Source organism: Larus michahellis, chromosome 1, assembly GCF_964199755.1.
Source record: "Larus michahellis chromosome 1, bLarMic1.1, whole genome shotgun sequence".
Classification (NCBI taxonomy): Eukaryota; Metazoa; Chordata; class Aves; order Charadriiformes; family Laridae; genus Larus; species Larus michahellis.
The window spans coordinates 205,650,424-205,676,300 of record NC_133896.1 but is presented as its reverse complement, the minus strand read 5'-3'; the positions used below and the strand labels follow the sequence as shown (position 1 = coordinate 205,676,300).

The 25,877-nt window shown below is 40.8% G+C and overlaps 1 protein-coding gene across 8 annotated transcripts in view; it reads left to right on the top strand.

Moving 5' to 3' along the window:
- The window catches only part of GRIA4 (glutamate ionotropic receptor AMPA type subunit 4), a 228,611-nt gene that overhangs the window by 181,664 nt on the left and 21,070 nt on the right, over positions 1-25,877 (top strand). For all 8 annotated transcript variants that reach the window (XR_012584971.1, XR_012584972.1, XM_074570629.1 and 5 more), the window contains exon 13: positions 3,346-3,593. Coding sequence is in view for 6 of the 8 variants with exons in the window: in XM_074570629.1 (XP_074426730.1) it covers positions 3,346-3,593 (248 nt within the window). In the remaining 2 variants the exon portion in view is untranslated. The remainder of the gene's footprint in view (positions 1-3,345; positions 3,594-25,877) is intronic.

Here is a 25,877-nt window from a genome sequence, read left to right as displayed (position 1 = left end):
GGCGGTGGGAAGGAAATGCATTTTTTAATTTGCTGACTTTCGGATGAATAATAAAGAGAAATTATATCTTGGGGGGATGTGGTTGGAGCATTAGGAAGTAGCCTAAATAGCCATTCATATGTCTGTGCTGTCTGTATTGATTACTTCATTTTCATTTGCTCTCCCGTTTTAGTGTGGTTGGTATGTAATCCTCATTATTTGCCAGCTGGAAAACAGGGAGCCTGGACATCACAAGGAGTACATAATAAACAGTCCCTCCTGCTTTATTTCATGTCTCTAGCAGATGAAAGTTAAGCCTTTATGTGTGTGAGTTTAGTGTTTGAACATGGCTCTGAATAAATGCTGTGAGCCTGTAATCCTTCCTTGGAAATTACACAGTTAGGAGCATTATTTATCTGAAAGGTGCAGTTTAAGGCATTTTTAGAAGACAGGAAGATGGAGTGATGATTTCTTCTTATTCTGTAATTGAAAGGGGACTGTTCTGTGTTAGCTACTCCCACGCACCTTGACTGTTTTCAGTTTGGCCAAACTGAACTCAATGAATCATAAACAAAATTATGGATGGGATTTGTGAACTATAGACAGTATCAAGTCAAGGGCAGCTGCTGAGTGACCCCAAAAGGTCTGTAGTGAAATAACCTTTTTTATTGCAAATGATGTCCCTATAGAAGAACTTGCAAATATTTTTCACCAAACAGGGACAAAGGTAAAATATCGTTAATGATATTGTATGCACCATTTCTAAAAATATTTTTCACAAACTAGGGACAAAGGTAAAATACCAGTGACAGACAATATTTACACAAACACTGTTTGCATAATACATAAATGAAGACCTAGACTGAAACAATAGTAGTGGAAGACTCGTTACCCAAGTCTTCCCATATTCTGTGGTTGGAAGCAAACATCATCCGTTTTGGGATTAAAGTAATGTGTAACTTTTCTGTTAGTGATTACTGTCTGGATAAAGAGGAGCCTTCGGGACATTTTCACATCATTTGATCTTTTCTGATCAAAATGTCAGAAACTCGAACAACTATTCAGTCTGCTTTGATTCCAGATTGAAAACAGGAAAAGGAGAAAGCCAACATAAGGAAGATGAAGACTGTGATACTATTAGCCATTTACTTATTACCTGTTTTGGATAGTGAGAGTTGCATTTTCTGAGCTGCTTACTCAAGAGGAAAAGAACTTAGTTTTAGCAATCCTACTCAGAAAAGCCCTGAATTAAAATTATCCTAGCCTGGCTGACTGCAAGGGAAAGCTGCAATGTTTCCTCATATGATAATAAGGAATATTTGTTGGTTCGCTCTTCGATTTTCGCTCTGGATTGACATGTCGAAATTGAATGTTAACAAATGAAAGCTTGGGAGAAGAAAATGTTCTTACAGAGCAGATGCCTTGTTAGACTTGCCATGGTTTTTTGTCTCTTGATGGGCAAGGAAACTAGATCCTAAAAAAATAGATTTAAATGCAACCTTTTTCAATTGATATAGAGCATTGTTTCCTCTTACTAATAGAGCTATTTTATGTGTTGCATTTTTTTAGTTTTGAAGGAAAGTGACCTATTAGATGTTTACTTTATAAAGAATCTGATGATGTGCATGTTAAAAAATAAAAAATGTTTGGAAGTGAAGGGAAGTAAATATTCTTGAAATGATGCCTGATCCATTAATGCTCTCTTCCATTTTTTTCCTGTCTGTAAATTTAAATCCATGAAATTACATCAGTGTCAAGCAAAAAGAATACATGGGTGGCTTAGCTTATGCTCTGCTCTCAGCCACTATTATGTAAATGGGAAGTAGCTGTGACTACAGTGGAAAGAGAGGGTGACAAGGCAGGATGTGATTATGGACATGCACAGCTGTTATTAATTTAAGTTTTATTATATTTGACAGAAAGATAAAATGATGCATACAGACAAGCTAAAAAAGCAAGGATAATTTATCATGTTCTGTTATATGGTATTTTCATTGAACATTTCTGGTTAAACACCACTTACTTTCAAGTTAGACCAATCATCCAGTAATTGGTAAAAAGAAGTGCTTAAGGGAAATTACTGTTACCTATTCAAAGGCTCAGTTGCAGGCTTTTTTAAAGCCATTGTCAATCTAAATAATACCTAGATTATAGAATTTGATATTTGTTTAACTATTCTAAGGCCCTTTGTTTTGGGGCTTTATAATAATGAATATTTTCCTGGAGTGCTCAGCACAGTGTAGGAATGGGCTCGTAGACCAAGTCTTGCTTAGCTAGAAACTGCTGTTGACTCAAATAAAAGCTGACTTTAGCGTTGGGTTAAAAAGTCTTTTTGGCAGCATGCATAAGAGAAGACAAGTGCCATCTGTTATTAAACAAAAACACTGTACAGTGTATGTATCCCTGTTGCTGGGGGAAGCAAAGGAGTTGTTGAATGAATCTAATGACCATGAGAAGCTTCTCAGCCTGACAGCATTTCCTTCCTTCCTTCCAATGAAAATTTTTATTTGTTTTTATTTTTTATTAATTTTTATTTTTGCTTAAGTCTTTACTTGTGATTACACTACATGTCCCTGGGCAGGAAAATTTCCAACTAATGCACTCTAAGCTGTGAGTTCTTGCACATTCTTTGAGCAAGCACATTTCTTACTCAATTACTTGCAGGAACAGAGTCTTTACAATAAATCCACTGATACTGTGATTCTAAAAACATACCTAATACTGCTTTAAGATAAATGCTTAGGGCATTTTGTTTCCTTTAGTAGTATATTTGGTCCAGTTTTCTGTTTCCATCTTTTATTGTGAACCATGTCTTGAAATGTTGTGCAGCCTTTCTGAATGTAAATTGAATGAATTCTGGACTCTGAATATTTGAAGCAGAAATCTTACTTAAGCTTTTGTGTTTTTGATGGTGGAAGAAGTGGGTGTTAGAGCTGAGAAATGCTTCAGGATTCAGCGCAGTATTTACAGGAGGATTATTTTATTGTTTCTCTTTCCCATACAGGTTTATTATGGATACCTATTTCATATATAATTCCCTAAAACACACTTTATAACACTTTATAACACTTTGACTGTGTGAACTGCCTTTATCTAACAGTTAATTCAGGGCTTAGCTTTGCAGTTTTACTGTGACTGCTAGAGGCTAACTGGACCTAAAAATAGTATCTGATTTTATAGTATTGATACTGTTATTTCTTTTTTCTTTTAAAATAATCATGGAATTCAGAGAAAGCCATTATCCAAGTATGATTTTCCCAACCACAGTTGTTTGAAAAATTAAGTAGGACTGATTTTATTTTGAACAGTGCCATTCTGAAACGTAGCAATGTTCTTTTTCTCTAACTTCTTTTTGATTTTCTCCAGAGATCAAAAATAGCAGTGTATGAAAAGATGTGGACCTACATGAAATCAGCTGAGCCATCAGTGTTCACTAGGACTACTGCAGAGGGAGTAGCTCGTGTCCGCAAGTCCAAGGGCAAGTTTGCCTTCCTGCTGGAGTCCACCATGAATGAATACATTGAGCAACGAAAGCCATGTGACACCATGAAAGTGGGAGGAAATCTGGATTCGAAAGGCTATGGCGTAGCCACACCGAAGGGTTCTCCATTAAGGTGGGTGGAATAGTATAACAATATAAAATGTGTTGTTATAGTATTCCACCTTCCCTGATGTCCCTGATATAGCTCTTTTTGTTTTGTGTGTGAACATGGTATGTTATTTTTCTTTTCTTCCATTTCATTTTTTTTTGATCAACAAAGGTAAACATTTCTAATTGTAATATGGATTTAGCAGCTACAGTTGGCATATCTTTCAAGGCCATATAAAAACCAAACTGGTTGAACACTAGCTACTTGAAGTCAGCCTCAATAGAGTTGACATCAGCTGTTCTATTTCATCAGCTTTTTTCACCAAATTCAACCCTTTATAGTAGTGTTATGCCTACATTGTCTGCATCAGTATCTGCATCAATAATATGCCTACATTTTATGTTTTGTTTATTGATCTTGGCTGCTAATTTCTGAATAAGAAGCTGCTTGTAACATCTTTTTTCAAATGTCATCACTTGGAGGCAATTAGTCCTTCATTAAAGCAACTTCATTAAAGTACTTTTTAGTAAAGCACCTTCTTATTTAGGAAAAAAAAAAAAAGTTTGTGTTTCTAGCATTATGCATTTCAGTACTGCCTTCAAACTCGCCAGTATTTTCTTTACCATGGTATCAGACACATTCAGTCAAGGTCTTAATTCACAGGCAAAACATCATTTGCTCTTCACTCAAATTGTCAGGGAGACAGAAGTAAAGGTACTAGTTCTGTGTTAAAATTGGCAGTACTTACCATTATGTTGTCTTTAATGTTTAAGGCAAAGAAAAGTTGCCTTTTTTCCTCTGGTAGACTTGCCAATTTTCTTCAAACCAAAAGAGCAACTCGCAGATCGAGGGAGTGTGGCCTGTGGAGTCTTACAGCGATAGGGCGCATGCGGGCGGGAGAGAGGGAATGGCCCACGGAGCAACCAGCGCCCCACTTGTCAAATTTCACCCATGTGCTCATCATAAGGGATTACAACAGGCTCTGATGAAATAGATTCACAAAGGAAGCGAGTTGAAGGGAGGAGTTGCAAGTGCAGATGGGGCCATAGTTCTGTGCAGGAAATAACTAAGGAGGTACCTGTCCATATCCATGACCGCAGAGGAGACATCATTACCACTATGCAGATAGCTCGGCTCACTCTTAACTCACCAGTTTAACCTCAATAGCTTTAACTGTATTACACAGATGGGAATAGGAGTATCATCAGAATCATTTCCACCTGCAGCAAAAGAAGATTTGTATGTCCAAAGGAAAATCAGTGATTGAATATTAATTTTTGATCCTTAACATTCAATATTTGAATGGATTTAAAAACCGACACTTTCTCTGATGAATAAAGTAGTATGAGAACATAAGGACATGAGAGAGGGAAAATAACAACAATAAAAATACAAAGAAAAACATGTCCAGACTCATGGGGCTGTTAAAGGTAGAAAGCAGCAGATAATAGGAGAGGCTGATGTATTACCTGGGTATATTTTCAAAGCCCTTATTTTTTATTTTATATATCTAATATATTCCTATCTCCTTCTCAGTGTTTCAGACAACCTAGAAGGTTGGTAGGCAGCACTGCAGTTTAGTGGAGATGTTTTCCCGTAGTAAAGAAATGCCCATTGCTGACACAGTCATGCTTTACTGTGCCAAAGCTAGGGCAAACTTTTTAGGAATCACTTTAGCTGCTGTAATATATATCCCAGCAGTGAGCTGTTTGCTCTAAGCACGCGTTATGGTGTTCTTCAGTCCCTCTCACTTTTTTCTGCGGAGTATCCCAACACCACCGACAAGAGACAGCCTGTTATAATGAGCACTAGTAGCCAGTGGAAGTTGGTTTGTGTCAAATTGGGGCTTATTTCAGGTTTTTTCAGTTGGCTAGATAAAAATATCTAGGAGTAATAGGGACAAGACATAAAGCAGTTAGAAGGAAGAGGGCCTAGTAAGATGGTTTAATAAGAACAGAGAGGAAGAGCACAACCACGGTTGTAAGCATCAAGTGTGAAATCCTGGTTCCGTCCCAGCTGAAGACCAAGCTGCTATACGTTTCAGTGAGGCCACAGTTTGGTCTAACTGCGGGTCAGCAACTATCATTAGGGTGATGTGATCAAAAGCATTTAGTTTTTCACATCCTGCCTTCAAATGTGTTTTGAAAAGGGGAATAGGGGAAATCCTACCCAACATGAAACTTGGACCAAATTTTCTTTCAAGCTGTCTCGACTGGCTGTCCGCGTCCATGCCTTTCCCGAGCCTGTTTTTCACATGTGCTAAGCTGCTTGTTCTCCTTCTGCACCCCATTCCCTCTCCAGCCCCAGTGACAAACCTTGGGCAACATGTCAGTGCTGCTTACCTATTAAAAACATTAAGCAACACACTTAATGTTCTGGACAAAAAGAAAGAACAAGCAATACCTCGTATTCGTACCACCTCTTCCATGTGTGTCTATAGACAGTAGTACTTACTGAAGAGGGGAAAAGCTTCCTACCCCTGTGCTTTTGAACAGAAAAGACTCAGCTGTAAATTTCAACTGCATGCTTCAGTATTTCCTGAATTGTTTGAAACTGTAGAACGTGCTGGTTCTGCTAATTTGACTGCATCACACTCCCACGTGGTAGTGTTTCTGTTACTGATCAGATGACTTATGTAACTGCTGCCTGCACAGATAATTGCAAATATTGAACATGCAGTTTGAAATCCATGAAGGGCAGACTAGCTAAGCTCATTATATAAATTAGTCAAAAGACATAATTTGCTATGGGAGTTGTAAATTCTATATTTTATTTAATAATCATAATTTCCTATTTGAGTTATGTGTAGATCACAAATTACTTGATGTAGTTCACAAATAATTGCAAATAGCTTATAAATGTTAAACATTCACACTCTGGTTTTGGGCTGTTCAGGACTAGGGAAAAATATCAATTTTTTCAAATGAATTATTCATATCAAATTATTCACTAAACTCTTTGAACACCTATTTCACTAGAGATATTATAGTGTTAATCCTCCTCCTACTTACGATGATTATAAATCAGGAGGTTTTCATTGGAAATGTAGTAACAGCTGCATACAATTGATGTGAGTGTATGGAGAGCCAGACCATATATTTTTACACATCTAACACTGACAGAAAGTTGGGTAATCTAAATTAGACTTCTTCCTGTAGGGTAGGACTAGCGATGGTTCCCTGCCATCACATCACTGGGCTCATGTTCATGACAGAGCACATACCCATCACTTCACTCATGCAGATGAAATCCACCTGTCAGAGTGATCCAGGGACTGGTCTCTCTGTTGCTCATGACCCTACACATGAGCAGGCTAGTGGATTTTAATTTGAGACTCTTCCTTACTGGGTTTCATGCTACACTCCTGCAGTGTTCAACCAGTACCTATTGGCTAATTGGAATGATTTATTCTCAGTGCTGGTGCAGTATTAGGATTCATGCATATCACTGGATGGAGGAGAATGGGAAATGCCTGATGTGTGTTTCTTTTATGCCTACTGGGCAGTACCACGTTACACATCATGTGTGTCTCCTTCCGTCCTTCCTTTTCAGTGATATTCATTTCCATATAATGTTGTAAAGACTGACATATTTGAGAAGGAACATGGGATTGAGGGCAAAGGCTCTCATCACAACAAAGTTTGAGTTTCTCTCATGGCGCTACCCAGCTGTCTTTACTGTTCCCTCCTCCTACCACGGTAGGTATCCTTCCAAAACTACTGTGTAGTAATCAGTGTGAATTAATGCGTTTTCCTGTCCGAAGGTGGTGTTTTCAAAGGTGGTAAAGAGCGTGCTGCTTGTCTGCTTAGTAGGACCTGCCTTTGTAAATATGTTGTCATTAGAAGATGTTCTCGTGGCCAGACTTCTGGCCATTGTGGATCCCCCCCGACTCGTCTGCCTTGCCACTTGCAGTAATCTGTGTTTCTAGAGGGCAACACCTGGAGATCTTGTACTATGCAAATCCTATGCCTTGCATGCCTCTGCTTTTCTCTTTTAGATATGTAGGCATCATAAACAAGTTTGAATAGTGATGAACATGAAAGAGTTCTCCACTCTTAGAGGTAATGAAAAAGAAAGTAGGGGCAAAGTTGTCTTAAAGGTACCCTAAAAGGTTTTTCTACTTTTTGTACCTTGAAGTTGTTTGATGCAAAGCTGAATGATAGGTTGAGCTAAAAAACGAGGAGTTGCCATTATTGTTTCTGTGACCCCATGCACCAGCACAGGTTGGGGGCTGACCTGCTGGAGAGCAGCTCAGCTGAAAGAGACCTGGGAGTCCTGGTGGACAACAGGATGACCATGAGTCAGCAATGTGCCCTTGTGACCAAGGAGGCCAATGGCATCCTGGGGTGCATCAAGAAGAGTGTGGCCAGCAGGTTGAGGGAGGTCATCCTCCCCCTCTACTCTGCCTTGGTGAGGCCACACCTGGAGTACTGTGTCCAGTTCTGGGCTCCCCGGTTCAAGAAGGACAGGGAACTGCTGGAGAGGGTGCAGCAGAGAGCTACCAAGATGATTAGGGGACTCGAACACCTCTCTTATGAAGAAAGGCTGAGGGATTTGGGTCTCTTCAGTCTGGAAAAAAGACGGCTGAGGGGGGATCTTATCAACACTTATAAATACTTAAAGGGTGGGTGTCAGGAGGATGGGGCCAGTCTCTTTTCAGTGGTGCCCAGGGACAGGACAAGAGGTAATGGGCACAAACTTGAGCATAGGAAGTTCCACCTAAACATGAGGAGGAACTTCTTTACTTTGAGGGTGGCAGAGCACTGGAACAGGCTGCCCAGAGACGTGGTGGAGTCTCCGTCTCTGGAGACATTCAAAACCAGCCTGGACGCGTTCCTGTGCAACCTGCTCTAGGTGACCGTGCTGTGGCAGGGGGGTTGGACTAGATGATCTCCAGAGGTCCCTTCCAACCCTATGATTCTATGATTCTATGACTGTTTTAACTAAGGACGTTTGGATGTCCTGTCCTGCAGCTGACAGTATGCAGTGTGGACGCGTGAAACCTGCTCAGATCATGAGTGTCTGGTGAGACACTTTGAGCCCAGCCAGATAAGTGTGGCAGGATTAGATCTAGACAAATAATAAAAAACTGTTGTGAACAGGTGTGTTGATGTATTTTAGAGACTGGTGATGTCTGTTCACCAACCTGATGAAATAAAGAGGTATATTAAGTTCCCACTATTGTAATTACAGCTAATGTTTATAGATATGAACCTAGGATTCTATATTTAATTATTCAAGTCTTTATTCTTTTTATATAGTAAAAACGTAACTGCACTTTGACTTTAGGAGGAATTGTTTATGGTCTGTGGAGGAAGGAGAAAAGGTCCATATGGTGATATCTGCTGGCTCTTTGCAGTGTGACAGCTGGTGACGTGAACTGACTCTTTACACCGGCCAGGTCTTTATCCATTCTTTACTGTGTTTGTATTAACATGGGGTGGGAAATGCATCAGTGAAGCAGGTGATGCGGATGTAATTTTCTGAGTATTCTAGCAACTTGTGTGAAGTGCAAAGTACAACGTACGTGAAGCTATTGATTTTAGTTTCCATTCCTTGCAAGGGAGGAGTGCCCTGGAGAATGCTTGAAGTGCATAAGGCATCCAACGGTACCCTGTCAACATCTTACAGATTCTCCTGTTTTATATAATTGTGCAATACCTGAAAGAGATTTACCATAGAAGTGAGGGATCTGTGGTGGTGGTAACCTTTTCTTGACAAAACCTGTGAGTTTGTGTGAATAAGGTAAAGATCTATTATGAAGGAATTCTTTCTGTGCATGGTCTTTATAAACTACTATCTTGATCTCAGTGACTTCAGCTAGTCCTTGTTTTCCCAAGGTAGATCTCTAAAATAGCCATTCTTTCATTGCTTTATTTCAATGTGGTACAATGGCTGACAATATTGCCTTTGTTTTTCAAGGACTTATCCAGTGTGGTCCCTTCGTTAGAATTTCATTGTTGAAGGAAAGCTTATTTTGGTAATGCATGTACGTCAATACAAAATGTTGGCAGATGGATGGGATATTCCCTATTATTTAATTTTTTTTGTCACATTTTTCACTGACCTGAAACAAGTTTGGGAAAATAAGGGTAAATCTTATAGCATAATTTCTTCCGATGGGACCATTAAACTTTTTATTAAGTTCTGTCCTTGATGTTTTTGGAGACCAGAATATAAGGAGCTTATCGTGGAAGGAATTCCCAGATCGTCTTTCATTGTCAAAGCTGTTTATTGCGAACTTAATACATTATGCTGAGATATACCTCAGTTCTCTTTTTACCCTGTTTTTGTAGATCAGTGAATTGACAATTAACATCAAGCTCCATGGGAAAAGAATCGTAATTGGTACACAGTCACCTATAAGGATAGATAAAAAATTTTTCATCAAAACTTCTTGCATTCTCTGGTTTCTTATGATATTTATTAAATTGGATTAGTGCGTACAAAAAAAGTCTGTGATATTCACAGATTCCCTTGGAGTAAGAGCAAAACTAGGAAAGAATGTTTGAGCTGACCAACCAAATTACTTACAGAGTCAAAATTTGCTTACTATAGAGAAGTTCTTTCACTAGTGTTTTTCAAAGGTTTTGTGCTGCAGAAGTCCATGAATCTTCACAAAAATAGAATTTTGCCATGAGTGAAGCTTCCTTGTGCAAATTGTGTTGTATCATAAAGTAAGCATTTCCCTGGACCACTCTTCAGTGCTCCCTATGTCTTCAGTTTTCAAAGAACTTCCTAGATTTTTATTTTTTGAACCGATATCTTTGATGTAGCTATTCTAACATGTGGTCTTTCTGTGCATCTGGGCGGCATTGTTTACTCAATGGTGTGTTCCTGTTTCTAGAAAGGCAAAGAAATAGGCAAAGTTAATGTACACTTGGGTCACCATGGCGAGGTCCATGCCCTACGTGCTTTTGAGCGTTCTGGCAATTCAGAGACAAGAATGGGTATTTCCTCTGGTGGCTAGCTGTCCTCCAGGTGGCAACACTGGCATCCAAAGACCTCCCCAGATCATTCTAAAGATAAGTGACCTTCACTGTGAGGGGAGATGCAGAGGAAGCAGGTCCGATATTTTTTTTCACATTTCTCTTTTCCTGCCAGAATGCTTGGTCTTGCCCATAATCAGTGAGTTATCCATAGAGGCAATAATTGCAGCAAAGCACTGAAGGAGCTAGAAATTGATGTTATGTGTGTTTGATGTAGAGAAGATACAGAGACAACTGGTGAATAATGGAAGTTTGAGGATAAAAAACGAGTGTTGTGACATTACTGAGATGGACCTCTATTGTTTTAAAGCAAGGGGCGGCAGAGAAAGCACAAATCTCTGCGTAGTTATGGGATGGTCTGTTGGTATTTACAAGAACAGGATTTTAGTCAGGAGTTTCCCGTACCAGGATTTTACAAGGTCATTTATTTCTGTGATACAAAATGTTTTGTAAACTAGAATGTGATCTATAACATTTTATGCATATTGTAAACATTATCCTGTTTGACTGATGATGTAGATCATACTGTATGACTTTGCATAATATTCTTCCCTTCACTTTAGGTATAACAGGGCTTGAATTACCACCCCATTACCCATTCGGTGTCGGAGCTTATAGCCTGGACTTTTCTCAAGCAGGTCAGATCCTTCAGGGCTTGTTGGGTTTTCTGTCAACTAAAAATAACATTTACTAGGTAAAAAGGCAGAGAGTGGGCCACTGCTTAGCAAGGAATATAAAAGTCAGGGGTCAAAAGAAGATCAGTGAAGAGAGAGCCTGGTAATAATGTTAGCAAGTTGTTCTTTAAGCTGAGCCTGGGAGACGTACTTAGTTTCAGTTACCTGGATTATTTCTGTCTAAAAACAGAATGTCTGTTTTAGAAGTAAAACTAAAGCACCGAGAACAGAGATCAGCTCAGATCCCAGTTTATTCTGTTTCACAGTGATGCCTATTGGATTAAATTTCTCATTTTTCATCAAGATAAGTGTCTTCCCCATATGAAAAGAGTGCTATAAAAAAAGAGGAAAATTTGATGATGGCTAATGAGGTCCAGTGCAAGATGTATGAACAAATGTATTTAAGGAAAATCTACTTGGAGCAGTTTTGCCCTTTCTTGCAATTTTTACATATAGGGGCAGGAAATTGTAATCATCCTGATTTAAGTCACCAAATTGCAGTGAAGAACATTGTTATTGGCAAAGTTTCTGATACTTGTATTTTTAGAAGAAAACAATTCATTAGTGACCACGATGCTGCACTCACTGAATTTTCTTTGTCCTGGGGAAAAAAAAAAAAGAAAAGCAAGCATCATTATATCTTTCAAGTACTTCAAAGAGCCATCTCTGATCTACCTTGCCCCGTAGAGCCTATTTCTTCATTGCCGCTTGCAGGAAGTTTTCACCCTCAGACTTCAGGGGGGGGATTCATAATTGAACAAAGTTCTCTGTGCTCTGGAGGAGAGAGCAAAAGTCACAGGAGTTTGTTCTGTTGCAATTTGGGTTTTCCTACACTACAAATGACATTAGAAGCCACTGACAGAAGGCAAAGCTCTTCCAAGAAGCCCAGCTCCCATTTTGGTCGCATCTCTCTGCTAGTGTCATCCTACTCCTACTCCAGGAAAGATCACAGGATTTTAGTGAGAACAGTTGTGAAACGAGGTGGCTCTCGGCAGGAGTGAAAGGACAGAGCATGGAAACAGCAATAAAATATGGCCTAGAAAGGTAATTTTTTATCTAAACATTGCAATGGCACTAGGTATTTTTAAATTAGCAGTATAATCAGTATAAAAGGTGAAACTACCATTCTGTCTCTTCGGATTTAGCATTGGCCTAACAGCACAATGAGCCTTTTTTTTTCTTTATTTTCTTTTTTACAGGATATTTATACAAGAGCTTTGTCCTTTTGGTATTTAGTGTTTACTAAAGGTGAAATTTCTGTTGTGTCATATAGAAGCATCGTTTGAACCAGTCCATGGTAGTCAGCAGCAGCACAAGTTTTACAACAGGCTTATTTTCTACAATCAGAAAGAAATCAAGGCATCAAAACCAATCATCACAGTTCTTTTTTTGTTTTTCTGCTTCAGAAATATTTGAATGCAAATAGAGTAGGAGCTTCACAATATGAAATCTGTTCAAATGAAATTTGTCAGGCTGTTTACTTCTCCATCAGGTAAAAAGGGGCATATTTTTAAGTATAACCAATGCACTTCCCTAAATCTATCAGTGAAGACCAGAATCTCACAAAAACCTGATAGCATTGCTATGCACACATCTTACTGACTTTCTGGAGTTTGCCAAGGTTTGATAAGCAGTAATCCTCAGAGTATGCCAGCGGGATACAAAAGGGCTATCATTGTTTCCAGATCTATAGATCCTCCGAGGAACAAACTCTGCTTCTTGGCACTTCAGAAATAATTTCTTCTGCCCTTTTCCCTGCCATTTCTCCAATCCCTCGTAAAGCAGCTCAGCAGAGGGCAAGATGCAGCCCATTATATTTTAACAATGCAGCTCGTTATTATTTCTCTCTTCTCTTTTCGTTACAACTCTCTGGCTGTTTAGGTGTCAATTCCCAGGAAACTGCCAGGCTTCAGAATATGTACTTATTAAGGTCACAAGCCAGCTACCCTTTGAAGTTGATGGTACAGTTCCCGCCAAGTAAAAGGCCTATCCCACTAAGATAATAATTGTCCAGGTAAATTGTAGGTAGACTAAAGCAAGGGAGCAGGCCACTGAAAGGCATCTCAGCAGCTTGTAACAATAGCTCTCTGTGGAACTGACATTTGGGGAACAAATAGCACCTGAATAACAGTTGGCGATTAATCTGTGTGATAGTTGCAAAACTGCACACGTCCAATTGACAGTATATACTAGATGGACTCCCGAGAGACACTCAATGTCCATTTAGTCTTTATGCAGCCTTGGGTCTTGTGAGAAATCCCAAGCCAAAAGTAGGAAAAAAAGTTTATTTTCTCTCTTGTGGAGTTTCTTTGAGCTGAGAACTGTATGTCAGACCAGCACGCTGTGCGACAGAGTAGGCATTATGGAGGAAGTGAACATCCTAGAACGAAAGGTGAAAATGTTAACAATGAAAAAAAGCACAAAACAAGATTCAGGAAACCTGGGACTGACACGCAGCTCCAGCTCCAGCTCCCTGGGCAGTTTTAATATAGCTTTTAAGCTACTGCGTACCTTGGCATGACATTCCAAAATGCAGCTATTGCCCCACGTCAGCAAGATATTCCCAAGGTGCTCAGGTTCCAGATAAAAATGGCCGTATGTGCATCTTGCTGAGCAACACAAGTTTAAAAGATTGTGTGAAAAAATGGTGACTTGTGGTTGATCAGTAGTTATTTCTCTGAACAGGTCTGCCTTGTGTGTTGTAGGAAGTAGGGTCAAAAGCACTGCTCTTAGCTACCTCAGCTAGAAGCCTCACTCCCATTTTCTGTCTTCCTTACCCTGCTTCCCATTCCAATTAAGTCACTGAGTAAGAGCTTAAATCAAAGCTGAGGAAGGATTTAGCTCCTATTTAACTATCTTTTAGCAATCTTTTAGCAAATCACATGATGCTGAACAATGCTGTATGCTCTTTTGTTGAGTGAGACTCTCTTTTAACAGGTTTTGGCAGGATTGGCAGTTTTCTGTAGTCAGAGTGAACTTTTTTAAAAATGGAAAGTGAACTGGGCGAAAGTGGTCCAAACCTTACCTGATAGAGACCTGTTTTATAGTTACACAGCAGTTATTTCTTTCTACTCTAAAAGAACACACGAGAAGAATAATCTGCCTCCAGAACACAGAGAAAACAGCTTTTTTTTTTCCTTCCTCCCTCTCCCACCACCACACGTGGCCAGGAATAGCATCTGTGTGCAGGAAGATCCAGACCCCTTGCATCTTCTGTTACTAGCAGCAGGGACAACCGAGGCCTGCAGGTGAGGGCAGCCCCAACATCTGGCAGCCCATCTGTTACCTCCAGAATAGACTTCGTCTATACATAATTACACATTAGGCTCTTTCCAATATATTGCTTATATGGTTCCATCTAGCGCAGCCAAAGTTTGCAACAGTGGTTGTCATAAGAGAGGCTTTTACATTTAGAATGAGACCTTTGGCTTCCTTGGTACGGATGCAGGCACCTGTTTTTGCACACAGCCATGTGTAAATTCTTTTTATAGCATTTTATGCTGTGTCATTTTTGTGGTTCAGATCTATTTTGGATCTTAAAATTCTGAGTCAATAGAAAAATTATCGGACCTGGTTGGAAATCTGCAAGTTATTTCCTACAGAACGTCTCAACTTTTTCTAAATAAGTCAAATCACCCAAATTTCAGTCTAAATGCAAACATTACTAGGCAATTTTTCAGATTTTTACATTTTCAGTTTTTGATTTGAAGGTTTCCACAAAAGCTCTTTACTGGTTGCAACACAAACCAGTAAGAGCCGGGATGTAGGCTGATGCTCATTTCTTTATTCGTTTTAAAATTAAAGAGTTTATGTCTTTCTGTGTGTAAAGCTGTGGGACCAGCCTACATTTAGACACTCTGTGCTTTCTAAGATCCATTGTCTCAGGTTTTATTCAGCATATGTTACTATTTTAATTATATTCTAACATCACCTGCTAATGATTTTTTTTTCCTTTAAATCCACATGAACGCTTGACAGTTGGTTCTGGTTGTGCAAAACTCAGGTTATGAAAGTGTAGTTGAAAGGGAACAGAAAGTCATCGCAGTTTCTTGAGGATTTAGGAGTTGTTTCTATCACAGTTAAATAAGCAGGCTGCTACTTTTGGCATCACTTTTTAGATAGTGGGCAATTATCCAAGGCAGTTCCAATTAGAGTGCTTTTAGTTCATCCAATTTGTAGACTAGAAGAGAAGATATTGTGGCATCAAATCAAATAATTGCAAACATTCAGACCACATCTAGAATACTGCATCCTTTTTTGGCCTCCTAATTCAAGAAAAACATCAATAAATCGAAGCAATTTCAGTGGAAGGTGATCAAGCTGAAGCTGGAGCTGGAGCACCTACCCTGTGAGGACAGGCTGAGAGAGCTGGGCTTGTTCAGCCTGGAGCAGAGATGGCTTTGGGGGGGACCTAACAGCAGCCCACAGTGCCTATGGGAAAGTCTTCGAGAAGATGGAGTGAGGCTCTTCACAGAAGTGCAGGACAGGAAGGTAAGAGACAGTGAGCATAAATTTAAACAGGAGAAGTTAAGGCTGGAGGTAAGGAGGAACTTTTTCCCCTGATTGCCTGAGGACAGTCTGACAGTGACACTGGTTGCCCAGAGAGTTTGTGCAGTCTCCATCCTTGGAGGTTTTCAAACCGACTCTGTATGAAGCCCTGAGCAGCTTGGTCTGACCTCAGAGCTCACCCTTGTGTTAGTAGGAGGTTGCACCAGACACCTCCTGAGGTGCCTTCCGTGCTGCACTATGCTATGGTCCTTTTTTGACCATTATGGATGTGAAAGGGACCTCTTCAGCCATCACATTTAATCTCCTGGAACTACAGGAGTATTTGGAAAGTTGTAAGAGTTCATGGAGAGGAATGTTTAAGTTTTCTGTGTAGTAGAAGGTCTTCTCCCCAGCTTGCACAAAAGCTGGTTTTGACCTTCGGTTATGATTTCTGCGAATTAAAAGTCAGTCAGATTGTTCTCATCTAAATCCTGTTCTCATGCTGGAAAAGCAAAAGGAGTGACAGTATCTGAACTCAGTGAAATAACTGGCAGTGCTTTGTATCTCTGCTTTGCCAGGGCAAAGGGAGCCCTTAACTTCCCAAGCAGCCTTATGTAGCTGGTGAGCGACTGACAGCATGGGCCGCTGTGGAACCCCTAGGAGTGGAGTCAAAAGGTGGAAGCATTTTTTTTTACAGGAATGAGACGACTCAGATTAGCTGCCCCTCACTTTTGGCAGGGTGTGCAGAAAAATGAGGAGTATCTCATGGTTAAAGACTGAGTCGAGGGAATGTGCGCAGAAGTTAAAGCTTAGTTATCTCTAGGAGGCGATTTCCATTGGATAGGCCAGAAGGATAAATTCTCTATGAACACTTTCCTGACAAGGCCCAAAGTTTTCTGAGCAGCAATGAAGTGTGGTTGACTGAGCATGAGGCTGGAAGTCATGTTGTGCTGATAAGCTTAATTATGATCCTGCTTCGATTGCCTGGGGGTCTTGGAGGAGGTCACTTCACCTTCTGGCTTCAGTTTCACCTTTGCAAATTGAGGGTAATGACAATTGCCCATCAACCTCAGAGGGACAGTGAAGACTAATAGCGTAGGTTTTATTGTGCTGTGAATATTTAAAGTCCATTCCTACTTCACATGTTTGTATGGTTATTTCAAATCCATAGAGGTGTGTGCCTCAGAACAAACCCCATGGTAGATTTCTCAGTGTCTTTGAGCAAAGAAACTGGTTTGGAGTTCAAACAATAGGGAAAATGTAACTTTAGGGAAACAGCATGTAACAGCATGTAACGACAGGGAAAATGTTTCTTAAACAGTCTGTGGTCTATGACCACATGTTGTTCTCTCTTCCCTTTAGAAAGCAATAGCAGAAATCTCCATCACCAGTGGAGCCTACTCCCTCCAGCTTTTTTAATAAAAGTGGCATGTGTTCAGGACAACAGCAATTACATTAGTTGGATCTCCATATCCACTGCAGAGGTCTATTAGTAATTTCCATTCCTTCTTTTCTCTGTACCCTCTCTGGTTGTGTTTGAAGCATTACAAGCATGAGTATTACTGTATTGAGGTGACGGTGCTTGGTCTGACTGGTACGAGTGCTGGTGCATTTGCAGTTGCCGCTGGGTACATGGCTCTACCCATGGTGGCAACATTATATAGCTGGTTGCCAGAGGGATTGCACTGCCCTTATCTGATAATTTCACCTGATCTTGGACTGATGTTCAGCTGGCTTCAGGGCATTTTAATTATCAGCACACTGGCTATTGGACCGACCATCTCGTCTGATTGCTGGCACCATTTATGTTTGTCTCAGCCTATCAGATCTTCCTCATTAACTTCTGCGATACTATTCAGACAGAAAGTCCTAGGAACTCTTCCAGCTAATCCCCATTTTGGCTGCTGACCAAATAAGGCTTTATATGACACAAACGTAATTGCTTCATTTGTATGGTATTGATCTGCCATTAGGCAAAACACAAGCCAGCATTTCACTAAGGCTCGAGTTGTGCAGTATTATGTATTGCTTGCATTGCAGTTGCAGCTAGAGTTCCCACCTGGGGAATGGACCCGTTTTTTCTTTTTTCTGCTTCTAATTAAAATGATGAATTTCAAAGTGTTTGCATTATAATTAGACCAAAGCTTAAGAAACCGTCTCTTAGTGGGGATCTTTCCATTTATTGCCTTCCTCCTAATACTTCTTTATGAAAAACAACAGTATGGAGTCACAAAGAAGCATGCATAGATACAGAAATCTCTCATACCTCTTCTCAGTTTAAGCTTAGATCTGATGGCAGTGTGTCAGCCGTGCAGATCTTAGGAATCAGTGGCCTGTTTCTGGCAACAGTAGAAATCAAGCATCCATGCTGATTTTGCAGTGTTATCAATGGCTTTTGACATAGTGGCCACGTTACTTTAATGCCTTTGTGGACACTGATGTCCGTGAATGAATTTCCTCAGAAGCAAACCGCAGTTTTGCCCTATAGCTTTCCCATGTGGAGTTACTTTCCTTGCTAGGAAAAAACTGATGGGTGAGCAGACTGTTTGTATCACAGCACTTCTGGTACCCTACAGTGTTTGGCTTTGCAGTCGTTTCATGCTTCATTCTCATTAAGGTGAGACTGGGACTTGGTGGCTGAAAAGTCTAACCAAACAGGAGAATGCTTGGTGCTCATCAGAAACAGCAGCTAAAATAGTGGGCTTGGTTTCTAAAATAAAAATATGGAAATTCAATTGAATCTGGCTACTCCTCAAATGCCTGAGAACAGTAACAGCAGTAAGTTCATCTTTTTCCAGTTGCAGCTGCTGAGAAGATGGCAGGAGGTTTTTTTCTTCCACTGTGGCTCTTGCCACAGATACCTATGTCTCTGTCACCCTGAGGGTGGCTAAATGCAACTAATTTTGTATGACTCTTCTCTGAGGGCATCTCAGAAAGGTTAGCTCGGACAGAGGACTTCTATCACCTTTTATGGAGCACCTTAAACTGACGGTGAGGTAGCTTGTGAAAAAGGCACGCCCAGATGCTGAGCTGAGCATCTTCACTTGTAGAAGTCATTCCATTGTGGCTCCTCATGTGATTTTACCATTTCTTAGTCTTAAAATGACATCTTAAACTAATCAGTTGCTATTACGAGGTCTTGCTGCTTGCACGTAAGAAAATGCAGCAACATACTATAAGGAGCAGAATAACAGGAGAAGACAATGTCAATATAGTTCCTCTTATCCATATTACCACTATTTGTTCATAAAGGGTGAGATTCAGCCTGGCATAAATGAAAAATTGGAGAAGCCTGATAGTGCAATCTCTTCAAACATTTCCAAATTTGAACCAGTGTCCAAAAATGCCAGATACCTTCAATACTGCATTAAGAAAGATCTTGGGTTTATTATATTAGCTGCCCTGCTACCCAATGAATAGAACATACATTTATATAGCACACTGAGACATGGGGATGGTTAGGAACCAGAAAACCTAATTTTTGCAGTGAGCCCAACAGGATATTTTACTTTCTGTGATTTGTCAGTAAGAGTCCTGACCGTTTTTGGAGGTCATAGTAACATTTTTTCTGGGGATAGGTGATTCAGCCTAGGGCTGGGTCTTCCTGTGGGTGAAAGCTGTGAAATGCTCAGTCCAAGGCACAATATTCCTGCCACTGCTGGGGCGTGTTGAATGGAGTGAAAAATTAGAAGCTGCTGAAACAGCTGCCACCTGCTTTGTGCTGGAAGATTTTGATGTAGGAAACTCTTCCTCTGTGTAGGGTGGCCATAGCCTGTGATCTTAATAGACTGTCTGGTAAGCCATCACTCATATCAAACAGATTGAGATGGTTATAAAGAAGGAACAACTTTTTAAGTTATAGGGGACCACACACTATTTCTATTCAATAAGCACTGAATTGCATCCAAAAGAGATAGGTTTTTCCTGGCCTCATTCTGTATGAAAATAGTCACTCCATGGCATTCAGAAGCATAAACTTCAAATGCCTTACAAATATGGCTAAGATATCAGGTAAAAGAAAGTTTAAATCTACTGGCCAACTTCAGTAATCATGAATAATGTTTTCAATCCTGTTAAAATCAAGTCAACCATTCGAAAAACAAATAGATCATTTGTGCAGACAGTAAACTGCAGTGCTTGGCTTTTTCTTGTGGATGGGGTGACGTAAGGAATCTCAACGACGTGTGCCTGGATAACGTAACATAATGTCACTAGGGAACCTGCACTAATGCAGCCTAAGTGGGAGAGGGACAGCGTGAGACCTGGTAGAGCTTCACGGCGGTGGCCCCCACTACAAGCCATTACTCCCTGTCTTTCAGCAGCACCAATCCAACGCTGATGGAACCTCTGCCTGGCACTGAACCACGTCCTGTGCCCCGCCACGAAACCCCTGCCTGGCTCTGCCAATAATAGCATTTTTATTCTCAGCTGGGGGCCCCTAAATTTAGGAGTTACTGTAGAGACAGGTGAAACAGCATCAAAACACCCTGCTGTGGCAAAACCATGAGTCGAGGGCTGCTTCACCTTAAGGTGCAAAAAGGCAAAAAGCTTTCTGCCAGCCGTGCCAGAAAGCATTAAGTATTTGGGGGGCGTGTATTTAAAAATGCTCATTTCACACATTTCAAATTTTAAGATATTATTGTAAGTGCTTTCAGCAATATCAAACGTATAAAAACTGTGAAGGGCTCAGGATTCCTAATGTTTCTGAGGTGAGAGAGGCAGTTGGCAGTGGGCTAAGGTTATCCTCAGAGCAATTCCTGCAGGGTGGAGCGGTGTTACACCGGCGCTCAGACACTTTTGAAAAATCCCACTCAAGCCTTTAAAACATGTATTTGGAGTTGACGGTGTTGGACGGTGGCAGCCTATTCACATAATCCTGCTTATGCTGCAACCAGCAAGAAAAATTGTGCTTTGAAAAGGGGTACTGCTCAATAAGCACAGGATTAGGTAGTCATTAGCAAAAATTAAAACAGCTCAGAGTTGAGAGAAACAGGTGTTTCTGCTTCTACTAAAGACTATATGCTGAACCAATATGAACAGTTACTCTAGGGACAATTTTATGTGTTTTTTATTTACAGCAAAGCCTTGTATAAAGCAGAGAAACAAGCAGAGTTCCCTTCCCAGGTCAACTGCTGCTGTTTTTACATAAGCAAAATATATATTTAATTGCTTGTGCCAAGAAGTGTTTGCATACTGTAATTGGAATATCTTGCTGCAAAACAGCTTTCAGTTTATATAAATATTTTAAACTACAGTCATCAGACCTCTAGCTGGTGTAAATTGTCAGAACTTCTTTGAATTCAAAGTAGCTATGGCAATTTTTAGCAGCAGTGGGTCTCCCATTAATTGGAACTCCAGCTGATCCTCAAGGTGTCAGTTTGGCTCATATTTGTTTACAAAGCTCAGTTCAAGTAACTAAGCTGCATACTTAGGATATACATAGAAGCTGTAAATACTTGGTGTCCCTGGAAATTAACCATCTTATTTGGATGGCTAAGTGAAGAGCATTATACTTATTTTAATTAATCCACAATTGAAAAGTATTTGAGCACTGCTTTAAATTTCCTATCTCTAGACAAAGAATAACCATACATACAAACTCTTGTAAAGATTCTTAGTGTTTGTAGAATATTTTGAGCTACTGTTCTGGAAGAGGTGTTTTAAATGCAATTGGACGAGAGATGTTTAGGTAACAATTATAAATGGTATTAACTTCTAATGCAGCACACAACCTGCCCATAGCTTTTTGCGTGACTCTTGGCTTTCTGCAGACCAGTCAGTTCCTCAGGGATACGTGGGTTTTTCAAGGCGGAATTGAAGAGGCACCCACTGTGCTGGTGAATCCTCAGCTGGGTCTGGGCACTCAACTGAGATGGCCAGTCACGTCGTTTCTGTGATAAACGTGTATAGCAATGGAAGAGTTTAGCAGAAAAGCCTGAGAAACTCATCGCAGAATAGCTAATGCTGTTTTGAAGACTCACAACCTGAATACTAGTGGTTCTTTATTTAATATAAGTGCTGGGCAAGCTATCAGAGCAAGTGCCAAGGACTCTCTTTTGTTTGAACTATCAGCTACATGTGAAAATGTCTTGATATGTGCTGTGCTTCAGTATTGGAATACAAGTTTTCCATACAAATAGCATTACAGCATACAAACTTTTGTAAATACTAGTACAAAAATTATTCCTATAAATTTTTGAATGTGTTTAAAAAAACATGATTTCAAATTTGGCCCTTTGTCATTAAAATTTAGGTTGTTTTTCTTGTAAAAATGCTCTTGCATTAGCTCTCTTTTTTTTAATGTTTGCATTATTGATCCTTCAAGCCATCTGAGTACAGAATGATATCAGCTTTGGCTACATCTTCCTCGTTAACGGAGTGCTTGTTTCATTCCTAATTTATTAAGCATATTCAGGCAGTGCCATGCAGCTTTACACTTAATTTCTCTTGATGAATTGTCAAACACCCTTAAACTGCGCTGCATATGTGCCGTGTTACAGTCTGCCATCAGCACTTTTCAAACCACGGTTAAAATAAACAGCTCAGAAGCTGGGCAGGTTTTAAGTTTTTGCTTGGTAAGGTTGCATTTTAATTTTTCCCTTCTAAAACCATTTGAACGGATTATATGAACAAGCTTTGAAAATGGACCCGCTTTTGTTCCACAAAATAGGTCTGAGACAGATCCTCAGCTGCATCCAGGGAGGGCCGGGCTGTGCGGCAAGGGGGGGCTCTCGGGCAGCTGTGGACGCCTCTTCCCAAGCCACCTGGGCTGGATACACATTAGGTCACGAGAGAATAGCTGTGATTCGCATCACTGAAATGAGGTCACTGAACTCGGCTTCCCCGGGCTGCCTCTCTGCTTTGTCCCGAGGGAGGATACCCTCCAGCCTGCGCCAGGAGCACTGAGGAGCTTGTCTGGCAGACGGCTGCGTCGACAGGTAGCTGCAGGGAGAGATGTCCAAAGTGCAAGGAAGAAAATGAGCTTTGAGTTGCTTGAGATGCGTCATCAATTGCTGACATGTCGCTGGCTGTGACATTGTGGTGAGCAGGACTAGGGAAGCGATCGTCCCCCCTGTACTCGGCACTGGTGAGGCCCCACCTCGAGTGCTGTGTCCAGTTTTGGGCCCCTCACCACAAAAAAGACATTGAGGTGCTGGGGTGAGTCCAGAGAAGAGCAATGAAGCTGGTGAGGGGTCTGGAGAACAAGTCTTGTGAGGAGCGGCTGAGGGAGCTGGGGTTGTTCAGCCTGGAGAAAAGGAGGCTGAGGGGAGACCTTATCGCTCTCTACAACTACCTGAAAGGAGGTTGTAGCGACGTGGGGGTCGGTCTCTTCTCCCAAGTAACAGGCGATAGGACAAGAGGAAATGGCCTCAAGTTGCGCCAGGGGAGGTTTAGACTGGATATTAGGAAAAATTTTCACACTGAAAGGGTTATTAAGCATTGGAACAGGCTGCCCAGGGAAGTGGTTGCGTCACCATCCCTGGAGATACTTAAAAGATGGGTAGACATAGTGCTTACAGATATACTTTAGTGATGTTTTTTTGTCAGTGTTATGTTGGTGGTTGGACTCGATGATCTGAAAGGTCCCTTCCAACCTAGGCAATTCTATGATTCTGTGATTCTATGATTGTGGTCTTGGAAAAGCTTGTTCCTTCAGTGAACTCCTCCTCCAGGTGTACCACCACATTCGTGGCTTCAGTTCCCATTGTGCAGTAATTTACTGATCCCTACTTCATTCCAGGCACTATCTAGACATAGTAGTATGACTATAAGAAACTTACATGACTAAGTAGTCATGAATTTTACTGGAAAAAAAAAGTAAATCCCTGTATTTTGCCAGTTGGTCCATACCTCGTGTATGGCCCACCTTACAGTCCTTTGATGATTTAACATTCAGGTACTCTTTGTTTGAAGTTTGCTGTGTGTTCAGAGAACCTAAGGTTAAACAGAGGTAGCATCCCTCTGCACGATCTGACTTCTAAGTGACTGAGTGATTTCTGAGGCTTTCAAAGCCCCGTGAGAAGGATTTGTGAAAAGGCTTTTAGAAGGTCGGGGTCTCTGCTTCTGCTTCAGTAACTGCAGTGGTGGCACCAGGGTTCTCAGATGATACGCTGTGCAATTCGGCTGCAGTTTAAACAAAGCTGTCTCTGTGTATGTAGGGTCTCGTTAGTGAATCATGTTATTTTTGCACATCCTGCTTGTTCATTATTTCAAGTGAACAACATTCCTAATGCTAAGCAGTGAAACAACAGTGCCGCCGTCTGTAAAGATAACAGCAGAATTTCACCAAGAATCTATGCAGGATTCAGGGAAATATTTTGCTGTCTAACGTGCCAGTTACACAGAATTTATGTGCCTAAGTTCAGGAAAGGGATTCAGGAAAATGTCAGACCTGTTTAAATAGCTAAGACATTTAAGTTTTCCTGGCAAAACTCTACTGGTTGCCTGAAAGATTGTTCTTAAATGCTCCCGGCAGAGATCCTGCCTTTGTTGTAATGAGTACTTAGGGACCTGTCTGTGCATTTAGGCCATTTATTATTCAAAAACAGGTATTTTGGGACCTGACTTCATGGAGGGGGTCTCCTTTCCCATGTGTGCTCAGGCTGACTTCTCTGAGCTGCGTTGAGGGATGGTGCAGAGTGGTGCTGATGGGTGGTGCTTTCCATCCATCCTGTGAACCACTGTGTGTCCAGGGATTTGGAGAGCTGAATGACTTAGACAAGACACTGTGGCTGAGACCGTGGATACTCGTTCACGTCTAATCAGGCTGGAGAGAGACTTTTCTACCTACTGCATGCATTCGTGGTTTGGGCATTAGGCTGTTGAAAACCGGTGTGATTTTACCATGCAGGATGCGTTCCATGTTTTATTTTCTGGTTTCTTAGAGATACTACATTGCTGCGGTAAAATAGGTACTTAAAGGGGTACCTTGGGCAGAATTTTGTGTCCCTTGCTGTTACCCTGTTACCCTGCAGCTGTCTCAGACTTCCAGCAGTGCTTGTGGTGTGGTCCCTAGCGGCTGTGGTCCTTAGCCTGGGCCTCTCTCTCATTCCCTCATGGTGCAGGGACCTTTTTGTGCCACTGTCAGCCTTGCAAATGCCCCTCCTGTGGTTCAGTATCTAATTGCTAGGTACCGTGGTGTTGTGTGCCATAGCATTCAGGTCGTTTGTTGAACACTTGTCTCTCTGCCTCATACGGACTGAAGTCCCATGGATGCGTCGTTTGTTACCCATTGCTATGACCCAAATTCATTGGAAGTCACAGCAGATCTCTCTGCCATCTTCCCTGGGCTTTGGGCTAGCACCCTACCGCCGTTCTTTTGGGTGGCAGAAGAGTTATCCGTGTCTGGAGTCCTAGATGTTATTTTGCAAGGGACTGAGTAGGTGCACTGTCATCTGTCTGTGCGGTTTTATCTTTTGCTAACTGTGAAAGGCAGCTGGCACAAGTGGGCTCTTTATAAAAAGAAGTGACACTGATTAACATTTTAAACTGCTTATTACTATTTACTTATGGGGAGATGGAAAGTGATTTTAAATGAGTGAGAATGATTTAATTCTCATCAAGTTTTTCATATTGTAATTCTATAGGCAGCTTAAAAAAAAAAGCTGTGATCCATACATTGAAATCATTGTCAATGCACTCAAGTGATTGTGAAGTGAGGTATCGCTGTAGTGGAAGGGCTGCAGTTTTGGCTGAACTGGCTTGACTATCGCATACAAGGACCCCGTTTTCTTCTGAGTGGTGGAAAAGGGAGGATTGTGCAGTGACAGCAAGGATTAAGAGTCAAATATTAAAGCACTTGCCTGCTTTCTATTAAACCCTTACTCTTGCAAAGGTTTCAATTGCTTTATTGAGGAACACATCGTTCTTCAGTGGGAGCTTTGACTAAGTGTGGTATTGAAGATATAGTCTTATTTTTTAATGATGAAAGAACAGTTTCTGCCACAGATATTCAAGTTTCGAAATGCCTTCCTCTGTGGCAGAATGAAGCATTGTCTAGGATGAGTATGAGTAATCTAGCCTGGCTCGGAGGTCTCAGGTATATAATTTTCAATGTAGTCACCATTGCATCTATTGAGATCCAAGTTACAACATTTCTGTGGGAGATAACAGCAGTATTGAGCAAAGGTTCTCTGTGTTCTTCTGATCAGAAGGAA